At 42.6% G+C, this 18,615-nt stretch overlaps 2 protein-coding genes across 2 annotated transcripts; both read right to left on the bottom strand.

Moving 5' to 3' along the window:
- Positions 1–146: 146 nt before the first annotated feature.
- On the bottom strand, positions 147–5,728 carry vsig10l (V-set and immunoglobulin domain containing 10 like). The gene is made up of 12 exons (XM_034554366.1): positions 5,656–5,728; positions 5,050–5,379; positions 4,378–4,650; positions 4,025–4,288; positions 3,484–3,726; positions 3,097–3,375; positions 2,399–2,491; positions 1,797–2,021; positions 1,575–1,694; positions 1,220–1,260; positions 949–1,035; positions 147–860 (listed from the first exon to the last, which is right to left on the bottom strand). The coding sequence occupies exons 1-12, from the start codon at positions 5,726–5,728 to the stop codon at positions 786–788; spliced, it is 2,103 nt and encodes a 700-aa protein (XP_034410257.1). The 3' UTR covers positions 147–785.
- Positions 5,729–6,826: 1,098 nt separating this feature from the next.
- Positions 6,827–18,599, bottom strand: etfb (electron transfer flavoprotein subunit beta). The gene is made up of 7 exons (XM_034554162.1): positions 18,450–18,599; positions 17,148–17,306; positions 16,021–16,179; positions 15,542–15,604; positions 12,541–12,699; positions 12,131–12,346; positions 6,827–7,427 (listed from the first exon to the last, which is right to left on the bottom strand). The coding sequence occupies exons 1-6, from the start codon at positions 18,501–18,503 to the stop codon at positions 12,176–12,178; spliced, it is 765 nt and encodes a 254-aa protein (XP_034410053.1). The 5' UTR covers positions 18,504–18,599; the 3' UTR covers positions 6,827–7,427; positions 12,131–12,175.
- Between the last annotated feature and the right edge of the window lie 16 nt (positions 18,600–18,615).

Raw genomic sequence — 18,615 nt, 5'->3', positions numbered from 1 at the left:
AGTAACACTCTAGTAGCACTTAAATTGTCCCTTACCGATAGCACTTTGTTGTTTAGCACTTTAGTAGCACTTAAATGGCACTTACGGATAATACTCTGTAGTTTAACGTTATTGAAGAAATTGTACTTGCTTGATTCTTGTTGTTCTGAGTTTGGACTCATGGTTTAATGAACTTATTGTAAGTCGCTTTGGATAAAAGCGTCAGCTAAATGACATGTAATGTAATGAAAGATGGGTTTGTCCTTCACAGATATCGAGAACCGTTTACTGAACTGATGCAACTGGTGCAATTTGGCCAGATGGAGGCGCTATAACTAACTTTACGGCCCACTAAGTGAGCTCAAATGCTGATGGCTTATATTACAAAACATATCTTGTCAGCGTTCTACTGCGCTGCCAGCAGCACCTCTGGGGGCCAAGCGATCAGCCGATGGGCATGCGGTCAAGACAGGCACTGCACTAATAACCCTAAAGTATAAAACACATTACATTGATTCATGTTTTTTGTTCTGCATCATAATGCAAAACAAAAATGATGTGTATGGAAGCATTATATACTGAGGGACCTATAGAGGAACAGCATAGTCACGGATGTGATGTATAACTTCACAGGCATGGCTTATACTTGAATAAATAAAAGTTACAACATGGAGTTTTAAGTTGCAAATACATGTTTGACACAATCCCCATTTCAGTTAAAATACAGAAAAATCTCACCTTGAAATAAAACACAAAAATATTGCATGCTACAAAATTAATCTACACATCACAGCACATTTTGGATTTCAGACAGTCGTAGCAACTCTGACAGGCGGTGGAGGGAGAAATGCTGGAAGAGCAACTGATCTTTCAGAGGGAGTCTGAAAAAAGAAAACAAGCCAAATAAAATACTATAAATCCCCAAAAGAAGCAATGTTCCACTTCGATGTGTTTTATTTGAAAGACAACCTGCTGTAGTCTGTTGTAATCTGGAGGAGACTGCAGCCCTCCTGTCAGCAGGTTGTGAGGAGGAGTTTCTGTTGGGGTTGTTACTGCCTGTGAGCGATAAGAAAGAAGCTAAAACAACCAGCCAAAAGCCGAGTTCATCGTGCAACATGTTCATGAATGAATACATGTATCCGATGCATGATATGCGGAGTATGGCGTATATATTTTATACTCCACAAGCTCCTCCAAAACTGTAACCATCAACTACTTTGTTGTGTGATGCGTTTCTAACCTTCTCAACTGCTCTGGACACTGGATATCTTGTTGACCGACCTACAAAACAGAAAGTAAAAAGTAAACCTATTCATCACAAACAAAACACGTCCCCTTGTTTGAAGACTTGATTCAGATGTTTTTTGCAAAGCAGACATTATTATTACATTACATGTCATTTTAGCTGACGCTTTTATCCAAAGCGACTTACAATCATGTCACATTCATACATTGTAGAACAGCTACAGGGAACAACTCAGGGTTAAGTTTCTTGCTCAAGGACACATCGACTAGGACGGGGATTGAACCACCAACCCCCCTGATTGAAAGACAGACCTGCTAACCACTGACCCACAGTCGCCCATCACACATACTTTTGTTCTTGTTCAAGTAGACACAGAGGTAGATGAAGCCGCCCAGCAGGACGAGGAAGAGAAGGCTGCAGGGGATTCCAGCTGCAATGCCAGCGATGGCAGATCCACTCAGCCCGTCACCTAGTGGGACCAGGACAGTGAGCAGGGATTTACTTCTCTAGCCTGGCACTGTAATGAGAAATACAGTACTTAAAAAACACAGAATCTAACAATTTGCCATACCTGGACCAATTCTGTGGACCTCAGACGGCAGTCCTCCAGTCATGCGAGCTTTGGGGATGACCCGAAACATGTACGTCACCTTGGGATTGAGGTTAAAGATGTTGGCACTCCTGGCGGGGCCCGGTTTCGGCAGGATGGTGTGAAATCCGTTTGAGTCGCCTCTAGTTTGGGTACCAGTACGATTTCTGCTCAGGCGGTCTGGACCTTTCACTTGGATGTCAAACCCTTTGCAAAAGCACATGCAGTTCGGTTTCGTTTCAAATACCATCAAAGTGGATCAAAAGCATAGAGCGTTATCACTTGTCAGTCTTACAAGCCTGTTTGAGGAGGGACATATTAGTTTCTTTTATCTTTTCTCCATTTCACACTACTTTTGTCCTTAAAATATCTATATATTTTGCTCCAAAAGAATTAAACAAAAATAAAACGCTGCTCAGCTAGAGGCTTCCCACATTGCACAATATTTACACCCCTATTCCTCTATGGGGAGTTTGTTTTCAACCCTGTGGAGTTCTGCTGAGCTGTACAAATTCAAAACAAGAAGGTTTGGTTTGTGCGTGATGTTTAAAGATCAGCGTTCCTAGAGTTAATCACGGCTTTACCTGTAACGATGGAGGTTGGCGGAACCTCCCAGGTCAGTGTGACGATGGTTCCATTGTGATTGGTGAACAAACTGGAATCCGAGATCGACGGTCCTGAGAAGAGAGGGATTGTGTGAGTGAGCCGGAAGGAGCTCAAGAGAGGGCAGGTGAGGAGATAAAGACTGGAGAGCTTTGTTTAAAAAAGGGAATCTCAGGTTTTCTAGCTCTCCATCTAAAAGGCCCGTTGTTTCCTTTTACTCTGGTAATGCAAGAAGCCCAAATTAGAAGCTAAAGGCAGCAGAATTGATAGATACACACATTATGATAGTTGCCGATACATTTTCTGTCCATCGGCAAATAGATGCACTAATCTTTTCAGCCCTTTTTTGTGGAATAGCCCTTCAGTGTCAAATTACTGATTCATTCACTTATAAGTAGCATTTCAATATTTTATCTGGTTCCCATGGGACTAAAATTATGTAATTTATATACCGTTGAGTAGTTTAACCTACTTTTAAAACGCGTCACCGAAGGTCATCTTAAATCCTTGATGTATAAAATCTTCATCTACAAAGTAATTGGTAGTCCACGAAATGTAGTAGATGCATAAAAGTATTGCAAAGACTGTATAGACCTTCCTTGATAGTCGAGTAAGCGTCTGGTTATGTTCCACCCCTGACAATGTTACAACCAACAAACAAAGAACAGCAATATTGTACCTCTTAACTGAATTTCCCTTCTCTGGCTGCCAAGTGGGTTGCGACAGGTACAAGTGTAGATCTGGAGGAGAAAGTTGCTGACATTGTAATCCCGTATCTCGAGCTGTGTGGTGTCCCTGCTGATCTGGTATGGTGGCATGCTGGGGACAGCCTCGCTGCCTTTGGACCATGACACCACCGCCTGAGGCGAGGCCTCACTGGTGCAGTTGATGGTCACCACTATTTTGCCCGTAGAGTCAACCGTGGTTCCCACAGCTGGCAGGAACATCCTTGGACTACCTTGGGAGGTAGATACGGTTCTCGTTTGGGGCTGGTGACTGAAGTCACTAATGCGTACAAGTACAACTGATTGTTGGCTTGATAATCTGTGAAAAAATTAAAACGTACCTGAAGTTATACTGCAGTTATTCTGTTCAACAGGCTGGTCTGCCATGCACATGACCGTTTTCCCGTCAAGGTTATGTGAGGCTGTGAAGGTCAAGCTGAGGTTCCCTGCTCCACTGCTGGTGTTGCTTAGTGCTGGGAAAGAAAGCTGGGCCTGTGGGGTTCCGCCCGCCCACCGACAGTGGTACTGCAGGTCAACGTTATTCACCGACTGCAGTGAGCACATCGGGTTCCCCGACGGCTTCTCTGTCCAAAGAGAAAATTAAAATCAATCAGACCGTATTAAAGTGAACCAAGCATTCACTCATGTTTGGGTCCATAATTCCTAATTTTGATATTTTCTTTATACAAAAGGTCATCAGTAGGTGCAAATGTGAAGGCTCTAATCCCATAGCTCTACTGAAGAATAAAACCCTGTAGTTTATGTAGTAGCCAAATTATAATATTCTTTAAGACCTATTCAGGAACACTTAAGACCAATTACCAACAAAACGCTAAATACTATTGCAAGCATACAGAACAGGTAAAACTGTTTTTTACAAACCATAAATGTGTAAAATTGTGAACTGTTGACGCTTTTTTCTCGTCTCCCCATTGATCAGCGTGCAGGTATAATTGCCTCCTTGATTGGTCTGTACATGCGTTAGGTTTAAGACTCCATGGAGGGAAACGACGGTCTGACTGTCAAAGACCCACTCAGCAGTCGGCGGTGGAAACCCATCAGCCTGGCAGGAGACACTCAGAGAGTCCCCCGTTACATAGAAAGGCCGAGCCGGACGGGCCTCAAGTATGGGCTTGTCTGGTCCGTCTACAAACACACCACAAAGAGGAGAGGGGAGAGTTACAAAAAGGGTAACAACCAGACAGAGGTAAAGAAAGACCTGTAGTTAATCTTACACAGCACAGTGATGTTAATGCCAGTTGTCACACTGCTGAAGGGGTTCGTCAGTAACACTGTGTACCGTCCTGTGTCACTTCGGGTTGGATTGAGGATCACAAGGCTCCTTTCCTCCACAAAGTAGTGCGAGTTGGATTGTATCTCCATGCCACTGAAGAACCAGATCTGTCGCTCGACCACTCCCTGCAGTATGCTGTACTGCAGGGAGAACCTGTGAGCTCCCTCCTGGGCAGGACCCGACTGTGCTCTCAGGGTCACATTCTGGATTACATCTGAGGACGAAATTATGGAAAGTACTTGAGTAACCACATACCCGTCTTCCTTTCAAATGCACACAAATTCCATGGAAACAGCTCCTTTTGGATGGATAATCTGGAATTTGAAAAAATAGTAAATTCTGAGATTTAAGGCATGTTTTCCTTTCCTTCCCAGTGCACAGCTGGGAGGTATTCAGAGTCTTGGTCTAGCATCATCCAGGAAACGGTGTTTGAAGCCGTGTCCTCTGGAGAAGCAGTCACCAATGAACAATTTTCTCCTAATTTCATCCAATTCAGACATGCATTCTGTAATATACAGCACTAATCTGTGGGACACACCAATACCAAATATGTAGGCCTATTAAATGTTTTGAATCCAAACCATATTACAATTGTTTTGTCTATTAAACTCACCAAATATTTTGAGAGTGAAATTCGTGACGGATCTTCCCACTCCAGGCTTTGTCATTTCAATGGTGTAGTTACTGGTATATCCAAGCGGCACACTTACAAAGCTAAGGGACCCATCGGCCTCAATCCGCAGCACCTTCTTTCTGTTCTCGGCTATGTCAGGGGGAGCACCGGAGTTGATGGCCCACGTAACTACAGGTAAACCGGCCATGCACCAGGTAACCGCTGGGTCCACCGCACCGCCGAAGGTCACAGCCAGAGTCACATTACTGCCAGCTAACGCGTTCACCAGCATGGGACCAGCGTGGGAAACCAGCAGTTTACAGTCTGCACCTGTCAGTGAGAGAATAATCCTTTTACACAGGAAATAGTCATCCCAGTTATCTTAAATCATTGTTACAGTTCAATTAGTTAATGCTGGAGGTAAGTGAACATACAATGCATGCATGTTGTGGCCGTTACAGGAGCACAAATACATATTAGTGGCTGTGAATTATAAAAAGAAATATTAGCAACGGGAACATAATTGTTACAGGAGTTTCCCTGTACAATGCCAGGGGATAAAACCAAGCAAAGCAGGCATGTAGGTTAACCTACGTCACATCTTACCTTGAAAAGTGAAGCGGAGTAAAATAGGCAGAAAAACGGCGCTTAGTCTCCCAAATTCATCCGGCCACGTCATTTTTTAAAATTAATTCACCCGAGAGATGTAGCTGTACTATGAAGTTAAAATCTAAACGAAAAGACGTCCTTGGTGTCTTGGACAGCACGTGACTGTATCCGTCTCTTGTGTCCTCCGCCCCTCTCGACCTGGAGCTTGTCAGCAGGGCGCGTGCTCACCTGTGCAGTCAAAGCCTTGATTGTGAACGTGAGGCCACGCCCCTCATCTAATTTCCCACAAGTGGCGATTTTGTTAAACCCTGTTAGCATTTTTAACGTGTTTACGTGACCCTACTTACGGCACATGATGTTGATTTACTTTCTGTATTTAAGTGTATATATATCCCCGTCCTGTGTGTTGGGAACCACATTGCTTACCTCAGCATCTCAATGAATTACAATATCATCGAAAAGTTAAATTTCAGTAATTTAATTAAAATATTGAAATTATCAAATAGATTCATTACACACACGTCAAGGGTTTATTTCTTCTAATTGTGATGATTATGGCTTACAGCTAATGAAAACCCAAAACTCAGTATTTTAGAATATTAGAATAGTGTGAATAAGTTAAATAATGTGGACCTACTTTTCAGTAGGCCAACATTTCTGGATAACTTTTTTTGTGATGTTTGAATTTTGAGAGTGGAGTGCATTTGCTGTAAGCCATAATCATCCAAATTTAAAGAAATAAACGCTTGAAATATAATCACCTTGTGTGTAATGAATCTGAGTTTCAGTTTTAATTGAATTACTGAAATGAATGAACTTCATTGACGTGCACCTGCACATGTTGGATCAACACTACAAAACTGAACATATACATCAAATGAGGAGTTCCTGCAGGATATTTGTATTAAAATTCAATTAGGTTCACATAGGTGTACCTAATAAAAGCAGAATTTTACACAACATAACGGAGAAATACATTACTGACCAAATGTAATGTAGCACGTTAATCGATAAGAACAGTGTCGGACATGATACTATAAATCCACCAGAGTGAAACACTTGATCCAATGAATCCCCTGGTTTCGACACAATCCTACAATTACCTACTAAGAGTTGTTGATGTCTAGGTCAAATCAAAAGGAAAATAAAAACAACATTCACAGGTGTATTTAGATATGAAAAAGACTGGCTGCTTTATTGTCATGGTAATGTTCTGTACAATCCGAATTGAGGCGCTTAAAAAGTCTGATCATCTTCCCTCGCTCATACTGAGAGACACCGTCTGCGCAGTCCTGAAACCCACTTACAAATTACAAACTATACAATTTACCAGCGGATATGACACTAATCTTGAGACACATAATCATCTCAACATGTTCGGGTCCATATCTACATAATATAATTTACAAAATCTGCACGTCTTAACACGTCTGACTACAGACGGACAAGATTCATGTTGGTTAAATGCATCGTCCTGGTAAAGTACAGTGTAACAGCAGCATGAACAATGGTGAGAGAGTTCTGGGCTTCAATTAGTCCATAAAAACTGCTCGTCACAAGTCAGATTATAAGCCTATGATACAGATGAATGCAAGTCAAAAATGCACATAAAAGACAAGATGATCCTTTTGGGCTCGTCTGCTGCAGGACAGCGTTTCTCAGTACCTCCCTGCATAGCCTCAGGGGTCAGTCTCAAGAAGAGGGATTAGACCGAAACTCGTCTTCCGGTTTTGCTTTTGCAATGCAGTCCAGTTATTCATTAGAGAGTCCTGCAAGGAGGGAAGGGAATGTAGATATAGATATGTAATCCAAGACATGAGTTGCAATTACATTCTTTAACTAGAACATTTCGCAAGAAATTAATTCCTGCTGAAAAGCACAAAAACATTGACCTGAATTGCTGACAATCCTTGTAGTGGAAGTGTAGAACAGTAAATAATGGAAGCAAAACTCTATTATCTAAATAATCAAAGATATGAACCACAATGCAAGAAATGAGAGAGATGGAAAAAGTCAGACAGAGGGAGAAAGAGAAATTAAAACAGACAGACAGACTTTTACAAAACCTTTATTTTACATGAAAAAAACGAATGTACGAACAAACACACACATTGTAAACACATTAACTAAATAGAACAACAAATAAATCTGAGAGGTGGTCCCTCTCCGTTGCGTCCTCGTCCTGCAGCACCTCCGTCTCGTCCTCGTAGCAGGGAAACCACCGCCGACACGCCTCCCAGTTCAGGACCGGCCACCTCCGTCAGTACGCTCAGTACGGTCCTCTGGACCCCGGCCCTCTAGACGTCGGCCCTCTAGACGTCGGCCCTCTAGACGTCGGCCCTTGCATTTCAAATATGCCTCATACTCCTTAATCACTTTACAGACAGTAACAGGAATCTTCCTCAACCTCCAGCCCTCCCGATCGGTAAAGCTCTTCACGGCCTTACTGGCCGTGTGGAGCCGGATGGACTTAACCAGTCTCGGCAAGTCCAAGAAGTGATCCTCTATTAAAATCCTCTGGTTTTTAGTCCTGCCTAGAAACCCTTTTAATTTGTCCACACTGTACACGTCTGGGTGCTCCTCACCTTCCTCAGAGAAGGAATCCTCCTCCATACTGGACTCAGACTCCTCGTCCCCCTTACCCGAAGCTCCCTTCTTGGCCCGTGAGCTTTCCTCATCCTCCCTGCTCTTCCTCTTCAGACGGTGAGCCCGACCCTTCTCCTCATCCTCCTCCATGTCAACCTCACCGTCTGACCACACGACACCCGCCTCCTGCCCACATCTTTCCTTCCCTGCCCCATCCTCTTCCACCTGCTGAGACACTCCAGCCCTCTCCTCCTCCACTTTCTGGACCACCTCTGCCCCTTCTCCTTCACCCTGCTGGGCCCCACCCAGCCCCTCCCGACTCCCCTCTTCACCCTGCTGGGCCCCACCCAGCTCCTCCCGACCCCCCTCTTCACCCTGCTGGGCCCCACCCGTCTCCCCCTGTGCCTCCTGCCGGTCCCCTCCGACCCCCTCAGGACCCTCCTGGTTCTGTCCCTCAGGAGCCGCTTCACTAAAAGCATCCCGCTCAGCTGACCGCTTACTTGGGCACTCCCTGGCCTGATGCCCCTCTCGTCCACACCGGAAACATTTCCCGTTTCCAGAGGTCACAAACAGCACATACTCAAAGCCCTCGACTCTGGTCTTGATGACGAGGTTGAGCTCCTCACTCCTGTTATTCAGGACCATGAGGAGCTGCCTCCTGTGCGACACCACGTGCTTCTGCAGGGGAGACCTGCACCCTGAGGAGACCTTCCTCACCCCCGACACCACCCTCCCGTGCCTCGCCAGCTCTCCGAGCAACACCTCGTCCCTAATGAACGGGGGCACGTTGTCCACCGTGACTCTCACCGCCGGCGTTACCAGCGGCAGCACCGGCACCACCGTGCCCTTCACCACGATGCCTTTCGCCGTCCACCGTGCTCACCTTCTCCACGCTGTCGAGGAAGATCACGACCGCGCTGTTCATGCGGGCGGCGGACTTCACGCTGCCGTGACCCACCACCCGCCCCACCGCCAGACTGCAGTCCTCCACGGAGCACGCGAAGACCGGTGCAACTCTCAGGCCATGTCCCCGAGTCAACCAGCTGAGATCCATCGCACGCTGCTAACGCGCGCCGGCCGTCTGCGCCAACACGCACACAACAAACCCCCAAACCCCCTTGTGCACACAATAACCCCACACACACACACACACACTACAACACACGCTACAACATACACTGCCTTCTGTCGACCACTACCAACAAGAAAAACAGACAAAAAACACCATTTACTCACAAAACAACGCTCTCAGCTCACAACCTCCATCCTCACGCTCAGAGAGAGAGAGAGAGAGAGAGAGAGAAACCAGGGCAGGGGTGAAGGGTAGATGATATCTTAACACTGGGAGTGGATTTTCTACTAAACCATTTAAAACCCTGTCAAAAAAAACATGATCAAATCACCAAAATATTATCATCAATAGAGAGGAACGCATATGAGCCAAACGCGCTGATATGTTTGTGGAGTAAATGTGACCTGAGCAACTCTGAAGCTGTTTCTCCTCTGATCTCTCTATTTAAAAAGACAAACACATGACAAACACGCTCGCACGCGCACATGGCCGTTCACGTGTGCGCACACACACACACACAGTCAGCAGCCTGCAGTTGCCTGTGTCTGTGTGGCCCACAACATCATATAAATGAGAATCTGTGTGTCTTTCAAACTGCACTAATTAGAACACCTGTGTGCTTCCAACATCAAAGGTTGCCATAGTGATAACTTCAAAGGGACGACAGTTGCCAGGCTTAACATGGAGTTAAAGCTAAGGAACACCTACCAAACTCTCTCAAAAAGTCAGTTAACCGTAGCTTTGTTTCTTTCGCCAATATTTTTTGAGGGGAAGGATAACTTGATAAACAGATACTGTGAACGGTGGGACTGTAGTGTAAGAAATGTGTCTCTAGTGGCGATTTAGAAACCAGGTACGACTTTGAGAAGACGTTTTGGAGGGAAAGATATAATGGTGCTCTATGGGGCAGAGAGGTGGACTTGCTCCCTCGTTAAGGCTTCTCTTGACAAATGTGGGAAACATTGTGGATTCCATCGACACATGTGAGGACCAGCACAAGATTCCCTACGTTTTTGATCCATAAATGGTGTAAAAAGAATGAAAATTGTGAGACTTGTGGCAAAATACGTTTAAAAAAAAAAAAAAGATTTTCCACCCTCACACTCTAGCAGTTGGCTCTCTCACTCTAGATCTGAACATTCCGTGCCATCCACACCCATTATAAACTCTGAAACAGCTCGGAAATCTTCCGAAACCTGAACAAAGATTCTATCTAAACTGTGCTAGCTATGAAAAAATGTCTAATTGATCAAATAAGCTCCATCCTTTTGTTAACATTTTAAACTTTAAATCATGTTTCTACCTTAACGTATGGTGAGTCACTGTGGGCACAAACATTAGCGTTGATTAATGCTTTCTCTTCTGAAACCCCATTCAAATGAATGGGACAATTTCTTGCAGTATTTTTGGCGTTTTGGGGGCTAAGCGCCGGTCCGATCTCTTAGAAAAGTAATTCCACACGATTCTCGATCAGGCCGCATGTTTTGATGTATTTTGACGCATTTGCGAGCTCTGCTTTGGGATCCTTAGTGGTCCAAAGTATTTTTCCCATAGGTTTTGGGATGCTGCTGCTTGTACGTTCGACCAAAGTTCTGGCGGAAGAATAATAAAAATCCGAAATAAGCCCGCAGGAGAATTAGCTTTGTTTCCATCACCAAAAAGATACAAAACACTTTGTCAAAGCAATGCCCTCGTTTTTTTGGAGAGATGGTGAATTTTGGAAGGATGCAACAATAATAATCTGAACAGATAGTTCCTCACACCCTTCTGCATGCATACACAAGCTGGACATTTGAAAAAGGTTTATAAAGAATAATGCATTTCTTCGGTATAGTGCTTTTTTTACGAATTGTTCAGCAATGATTTACTGCTGACTTTCCTAGAAAATATAAAATAAAGTCAAACTTGGCCTCAAATGTAGGAATATTACAAGTACTTAAAAAGGAGCTATAAGACAGATTTGGAGCATTAATATAGCAGCAAACAACTATTTGCCATGTAAAGACACAGATTGTGTTTAGGCATTTGCATTGCTAGGCAACAGCTTGGGTCCATGTTTGATCTCAGCCGATGTCGATTACATACAGGAAATAAACTGGGACCTCTGCACTGCGCACTAATTGGCTGACATTAGAGCTGTAACGGTTGAATAATCAATTGAGGGAAAAGGAATCTGCAACTATTTTGATAATTGGAGCACCCCCTTGTAGTTTAGAGATTAAGATGGCGACCATCTCTAGCCCTCATTACTTCATCTCTCTACTGGCATGATCTAATTAAGGCAAAGAACACTTTACATTTTTTTTTTTAAATCACTTAAACAAAAAATAACCCTGTAATATTCTAAGCAACATTATCAAACATGATCTTTTTTTAAGCTTCTCTGATGTGATGATTTGTACATTGAACATTTGTGGGTTTATGTTGGTTGGACAAAACTTGATGGCGTCCCTTTGGGCTCTGAGAACTTTTCTTTTTCCTGACAACTCAAATCGATCAATTGAAAACAATATTTACTGACTAATTAACAGACTAATAAAATGTTGGTTGTTCATTACAAATCAGTGTAAACACTGAATGTGTGGGATACTAAAATAATTGAATTTATTAGTTAGTTATAATAATAATAATAATAATAATAATAAACTAGTTTCAGGTTACGGTTCTACTTTGCTACATACAGTGATACATTTCATTAATTCCTTCAACCTTATTTATACTCGAGAGACAGTACCTTTGTAGATGTAAAAAAAATTACTTTTTAGGGAAAATAATTTGAGACAAAAATAGGATAATTAAGGCGTAACTACTCACCCTTCTGCCAAGTTCTGTGATCGACAGCTCATGCATCTAAAGCCTCTATAGCCTCCCGGTCTCCTTTAGTTTGGCCACCAGGTCATCGACCGTCTCCACCTTCACTCCAGCCAGTCTCTGTGGGGGCTCATCCACCCTCAACACCTCCAGCCGTGATGTCATGTCCAGCCCCAAGTCGGCGGGCTTCACTTTAGCGATTTTCTTCTTCTTGGCTTTCTGAAAGTAAGAAAACACAAGAGACAGAAGGTACATATTCTGTTACATTTTTAAAACACTATCCGTCAATCCGATATTTATTAAAAATTGATTACTGTGTAGAATAAACATTTTGTAAAGATTTACATAACTGGGCCCGATGCCTTTTTTTACAATTGCATTTTCAGAATACAGCATTTCCTCCTGCTACCTACCATGATATTAGGCAGGGTGGCATATCTGGGGGTGTTGAGTCGAAGGTCTGCGGTAAGCACTGCTGGTGTGTTGATCTTGATAGTTTCCAGGCCACCATCAATTTCTCTCACCACTTTCACCGTGTCTCCTTCCAATGACACCTCTGATGCAAAGGTACCCTGCGATATTAATAAAAATTCATAAAATGTAATCCAGAAACAAAACGGTCCATCGAGAAAACAGGGAAACATTTCTCTGCAATGGCAGCCAAAAATGATATGAGGCTACTTCAGTTCAATAAATGTGTCACTTCTGATTGGTCCGATTTAACAGCACTGGGGGTTGGTTACAGATGTAGTATGCCTCGTGCTGCTCAAACTGTACCAGTGAGATGAGGTCAACAAAGTGCTCCACCTACTGGTCAACTAGTGGAACTTCACCTCGACTGTCTGAGCAGCACTGGAGTCTCCAAAACAAGAACGGTATGAAGCCGCTCCAATTTTTCTCACACGAGTCTTCAAAGTTTCAAGGTTGATGAGCTCCTTTAACTTTAGAGTTTTTTGCAGTGCATTCCAAGCAGCAGGTGCAGTGAACTTAAAACAGTGCTTACCAAATTCAGAGTAAACTTTGGGCATAATTAATAAATAAAACTCATTGGAACGTAAGCAATAATTGCTCTGGGATTTAAAGATGTAGTTACATAAGTAGTGGGGGAGCAGACCCAAGATAGCTTTATAAATACAAATATGCCAATGTATAAGGCGGCGTGCTGCCAGAGATGGCCACTCAACTCGAGCATATAAGATGCAGCGTTGAGTGAGGGCTTTACAACCAGTGACAAACCTTAAGGCACCATGATACACAGTGTCTAGAGAACGCAGACAGTTTGGCCATTCATATATAAGAGATCACTGTAATCAAGTACAGGGAGGAAAGTGGTAGCAATCAACTTTTTTCTGGTAAAAAAAAGAAAAACAAGATTTGTGACAGAAAAAGAATCCCAGTTTCACTCTTAACTTTTTTTTTACCGGATTTTCTACATGTGGTTTAAAAGAAAGTCGATCATCAATTAAAATGCCGAGATACTTGTAACAGTTCACAAGTTCAATTTCATACCCTTGCAATGACAACATGCTGGGTGGAGACACAGGCACTTTCCTGGCATTGGAAAATATCAACAGTTTGGTTTTGGCGGCATTCAAGACAAGCTGATTTTCCACAAGGTTAAAAGCAATTTGTAAGTTGCCAAGGGCCTCGGCAAGAGTGGTGCCACAACAGTATATAACTGTCATCAGCATAAAAATGAAATTTGGCATTTGGGACGTTACTGCCAAATGTATTGACATAAATAACAAACAGAATCGGGCACAGAACTGAGCCCTGTGGCACACCAGTAGAGACATTTAGCAGTGTGGATAAGCTGCCTTCAAAACAAACACATTGTTTTCTATTAGCCAGATATTTATTAAACCAGCCAACAGCCTGCTCAGATAAACCTATATCAAGCAGGCTTTGCTTCAGAATGGAATGTGTCAAAGGCCTTAGAAAAGGTCAACAAAAGAGAGTTGTGCACACTTTCTTTTGATTCAGCCAGTCTATTATATAATTTGAGAGTTTGAGTGAGGCTGTAGTTGTGCTGTGTTGTTTCCTAAAGCCGGATTGATATGGGGAGAGAATGTTGTAAGTATGAAGAAAATCTTTCAACTGATCGTTTACTAGACCTTCAAGGACCTTTGACAGGATGGACAACTTGGAGATGGGTCGATAATTATTCAAGCAAGTAGGGTCCCCCCCCTTTCAGAAGGGGAAGGACGTAAACGATTTTCCAAATTTCAGGAATACAATTTGTGGTGATAGTGAGGTTAAAAAGATATTGGAGCGGTTTGGCAATAAAATCGGCTGCTAACTTTAAGAAATATGGTTCCAAGTGATCTGGGCCTGCAGATTTACTAATATCAAGAGATCAAAGAGCTCAACGGACCTCTTCCACTGAAAACAACCTAAAAACAAAGGAAGGTTGACCAGCAGAGATATGGCCTAGAGACATGTTTCCAACATCTGGGGCAGGAGACGCTATATTAAAAGGGCAGGCATAGCAATCGTGGAAGAAGACCGAGAGAATAAGGAACCAGAGGCAGAAAAATGATAATTAAAACAATCAAGTATAGTAGCCCTGTCAGTTACAGTGGTAGCATCATTAACAATACAGGGTGGGAGTTCGCTATGATTATCAGTGGCTGAGATAGATTTGATCACTTTCCAAATTTTTTTAGGGTCGTTTAAGTTTTTCATTATTGCAGAGATAAAAGCTGGACTTTGCTTTTTTAATAAGAAAGGTAAAACAATTTCTGAGTTGCCTAAATATAATTTTATCTGCCTCAGACTGTGTCTTTCTGGCCTTAGCCCAGGCAAGATTTCTATTATGCAGTAGATCGGCTAAATCGGGCGTGAACCAGGGATTATCCCTCCCCTTAACCTTCTATCTTCTGAAGGGAGCATGCTTATCAAGCAGGGAAGATAAACCTTCAGAGAAAAATTGCCATGCAGTCTCTACATCATTAATTAATTCAATACGATCCCAGTTAAGATCATATAAATCACGGAAGAACGCCTGTTCAACAAAGGCACTCATATTCCGTTTTATCAAAATACGAGGTTTGGATTTTGGAACTTTGGCATTTCTGACTGCAGCAATCACACAGTGGTCGCTAATATCGTTTGCAAAAACACCTGACATAGAATACTTGTGCGGGACATTAGTCAAGAACAAGTCAATTAAAGATGATTTATCTGGACATTTTGAATTGGGGTGTGTGGGGCTTTCAATGAGCTGCATAAGATTTAATGAATTGATAGCAGCACTGCTACTTCAGCGTCATTTGACACTTGTGAGGACAAAGTGCGAAAAAATATAAACTTGGTCAACCAATTTACAGCAATCACGCCAGGAGTCGGAACATTTTCAGATCATTAAATAATTTAAGTCCTGTTAAGAATAACTGCATTAAAGTTAGAACTCACCTGAGGCCAGTCCAGTAGGGCTGCTGTCATCTGGCCGGTCTGATTGCAGTCACCATCGATGGCCTACGGAAGCAACACGAGTCATTGGTTTCAAGTTGAGAATTACAGTTCTTTATGATCATATGCACAACAATTAGAGTTAGTTAAAGTTCTATTATAGGGCTAATATCTAAACATGAATACAATGTCAAATAAAGTAACATACATGCGTGTATTTAAAATAAAAAATCGGAACGTAAACATGTACATGTATATGAAAGGTTATAAATACACAGAGGGTTAAACAGGAAGTAAAGTTTATGAAGGTAAAGTGACATAAGGCTTCACCCTCTTAGTCGATTAATCGGTCATTTTGCTCCAAGTCAAATAAAATGTCTTTCGATTAAGAGTGACATTAATTGAAGGCAACAGTCCATGTTAAGTTATTCACTAACAGCAGGAAGTGTGATTTAGAAAGTGAAATGAATCCTGATTTCAACCTGTTTGCCAAGGATGATAAGTTGAGCATCCTCCTTCTTGGCCAAAGCAGCCATGATCTTGGAGACCTGCAGGGGTCCCAACATGTCATAGTCTTTCCCAGTCACCTCCACATGAATGCCACGATCTGCTCCCATGGCGAGGGCAGTACGGATGGTCTCCTAAGTGAGGGGGAAATACGGGTCAAAGAACTTCTTTTGAGGGTCAATAAGAATAACTGGGAAGTGCTGCTCCCGGAAACTACATTGTGTTACCAAACCAAAAAAGGATGAATCCACAATATGCTAGTGACTCAAATTGATATGACATTCATCTCCATATTAAAAAATAACTACATTTGTAATACTTCTTTCTCATATTGGCTTTCTTCAGAAGTTTGTCCTGATTAATTACAGTATGAATGATTAAACATTCTGGACCTAAAATCCTATTTAAATGCCACTGGGTGTTGTAACTAATCTCAGTTGATATACCGTCCAAAGAATGGTCATAAGTAAATATAGACCAAGCCTGCACTCTAATTAGGCGATACGTACAAACAATTGACAATAATTATTAACTTATTTTTAAGTCATCTGCAAGACAAGAAAAGTACAAATTGAATAGGAAAAGTGTTTATCAATTTGCACAGGAAGAGATTTTCAAGTGGAGTTATACATAATTTCTATTTTTTATGTATTTATTTGTTCTCAGGAACAATGGATATTAATCAACATCACTGTATATATATATATATGCCAGTGTTATCCTGAAGGCTAATTTTCAACTGAGGCCATTAAAACAACAAATAAAAAGACAACATATAAAACAAGAACAAGAGATAGCAAAACACAATAGCTGAACAGGATAAACCACTTAGAGGAGTACGGCAGCATCATGTAAAGTAGGACACGTAAAAAAAAAAGAAGCAATCAATACAAAACAATGATGAGTGGACAATCAGTGCTTCATTTCAGCACGATTCTGCTGAAGTATTTTTAAGGATAAAGCTGAAGCCCAGCAAAAACCTATAGAACCACTAAAAGAACTCCTCCAAAAGTAGGACAAAGAGCCACACTGTCCTGGGCTGTATGTCTCCGGGACTTGATTAACAAGAAAGGGCTGCAGAGTCCGGCCCTGTCTTACCTACCTGTGCTTGTTGTGGCCCACAGCTGACAGCCACCACCTCCTTAATAAGCTTCTTCTCCTTCATCTTGACCGCCTCCTCCACAGCGATCTCACAGAAGGGGTTCATTGAGTGCTTAACGCCATCCGTCACCACGCCACTGTTGTCCGGCTTCACACGAATCTGGAGGAGGAAGACCACAGGACAGAGTCAAACAATCCAGGGAGCCCAAATTCTAGGGCAACCTGCCAAACACAGGAGAAAGAGTGAGCCCGCACAATGTCGAGAGGTGAAAAGGCAAGACATCTAGTGATGCAGGTTTAAAACAGGAGCCCTGCAACTGGCTAAACACTCATTTTTGGAGATGCTCTCACCTCTTGTATTGCTCTGCACTGCTTCACTATTTGAAAAGGTATAGAGAATAACTTATTGTGAGTGTATAAAACATGACATCTGGTCTGGTGTTAATTAACATGTGGATATTTAATTCTAAAACCATGAGTATTGATATGTGCTGTAGAAGAGCAAGAGCATCAGTGATATCTAGTGATACGGTTTAACTCACAGATCACATTCCCATTCATGCCAAAGGCATCTGATGTGCTTAAGGTCAGGGCTCTGAGCCGGGCGGAACAAGTTCTTCCAAACCAAAGTGGGGGAAAAAGGACTTTGCTTAAACCCCTGATGAAAAAGCCACAGTGGTAGGAACACAGAGGTAAGTGGCCAGAGGTGTCCATATTGTTTTGGTCATATACCGTGCCTGTGTCATTGAGTCAGAATTGAGCACTGACACACATATCCTGCTGAGGGCAGCTGAAGCAGGAGGGTTCTTGCATGAAAGAGCAGCACATATTGATTGTGGTTGTAAATAGGAGACTGTAACCTCTAAATAATAATAATAAAACTACATTAATTGAGTGACTGCACCATGGTCTTACAGACTCAATTAAGATAAAGGAAACGCTGATTCAGTGGAGGACATGAACATGTTTCAGACAGACAGACATTAGGTTACATAACTTACAAAGATGAGCCTTACAACCGTTATGGAAACTAGCAAGTCTGACATTGCAGACAATAATCTAAATGATTAATCATGCATGCTGCATCCGATCAGGTGACCATATCAGTTTATCTGCAGACTGCGTTTAGTTATCAAATACGTAACCAGGTAGTTTTGCTCCTCAGCTCTTGAGCCACAGCCAGCTGGTGCCAGCAGGCTAACTAACGTTAGCTAGCAGACACAGAAAGTCAAGTGAGTGAGTACAGGAAAACTACACTTGAAAAAAGTGAATACACCCGTTGCAAAAGTGGAAGGATATTTACCTTAACGGCGTAGTCAATAACACGCTTAACTCCAACGAGGACACGGCCAGACATTGTCGCTGAAGCGTTTACCTGTGCGGTACAAGAGACAGCTAACGAGACAGTGTCACCGCAGTGAACCTTCACCCAGGGAGGAGAGGTCGGACGTATTTTAGGGTGACTCCAG

This window comes from Cyclopterus lumpus, chromosome 16, assembly GCF_009769545.1.
Source record: "Cyclopterus lumpus isolate fCycLum1 chromosome 16, fCycLum1.pri, whole genome shotgun sequence".
In the NCBI taxonomy this organism is placed as follows: domain Eukaryota; kingdom Metazoa; phylum Chordata; class Actinopteri; order Perciformes; family Cyclopteridae; genus Cyclopterus; species Cyclopterus lumpus.
Note: the sequence above shows the minus strand (reverse complement) of the source record. Positions and strands in the feature narration are given on the sequence as shown.

Excerpts from the sequence above, each read along its gene's own strand:
- vsig10l (XM_034554366.1), bottom strand. The coding sequence starts at position 5,728 with ATGACGTGGCCGGATGAATTTGGGAGACTAAGCGCCGTTTTTCTGCCT. Across the intron at positions 1,695-1,796 it reads GGTCCACAGAATTGGTCCAG|GTGACGGGCTGAGTGGATCT; the intron begins GTATGGCAAATT and ends TGGTCCCACTAG. Across the intron at positions 861-948 it reads ATTACAACAGACTACAGCAG|ACTCCCTCTGAAAGATCAGT; the intron begins GTTGTCTTTCAA and ends TTCTTTTTTCAG.
- etfb (XM_034554162.1), bottom strand. The coding sequence starts at position 18,503 with ATGTCTGGCCGTGTCCTCGTTGGAGTTAAGCGTGTTATTGACTACGCC. Across the intron at positions 17,307-18,449 it reads TTATTGACTACGCCGTTAAG|ATTCGTGTGAAGCCGGACAA; the intron begins GTAAATATCCTT and ends TTCCTCCTCCAG. Across the intron at positions 12,700-15,541 it reads CCCTACTGGACTGGCCTCAG|GGTACCTTTGCATCAGAGGT; the intron begins GTGAGTTCTAAC and ends TTAATATCGCAG.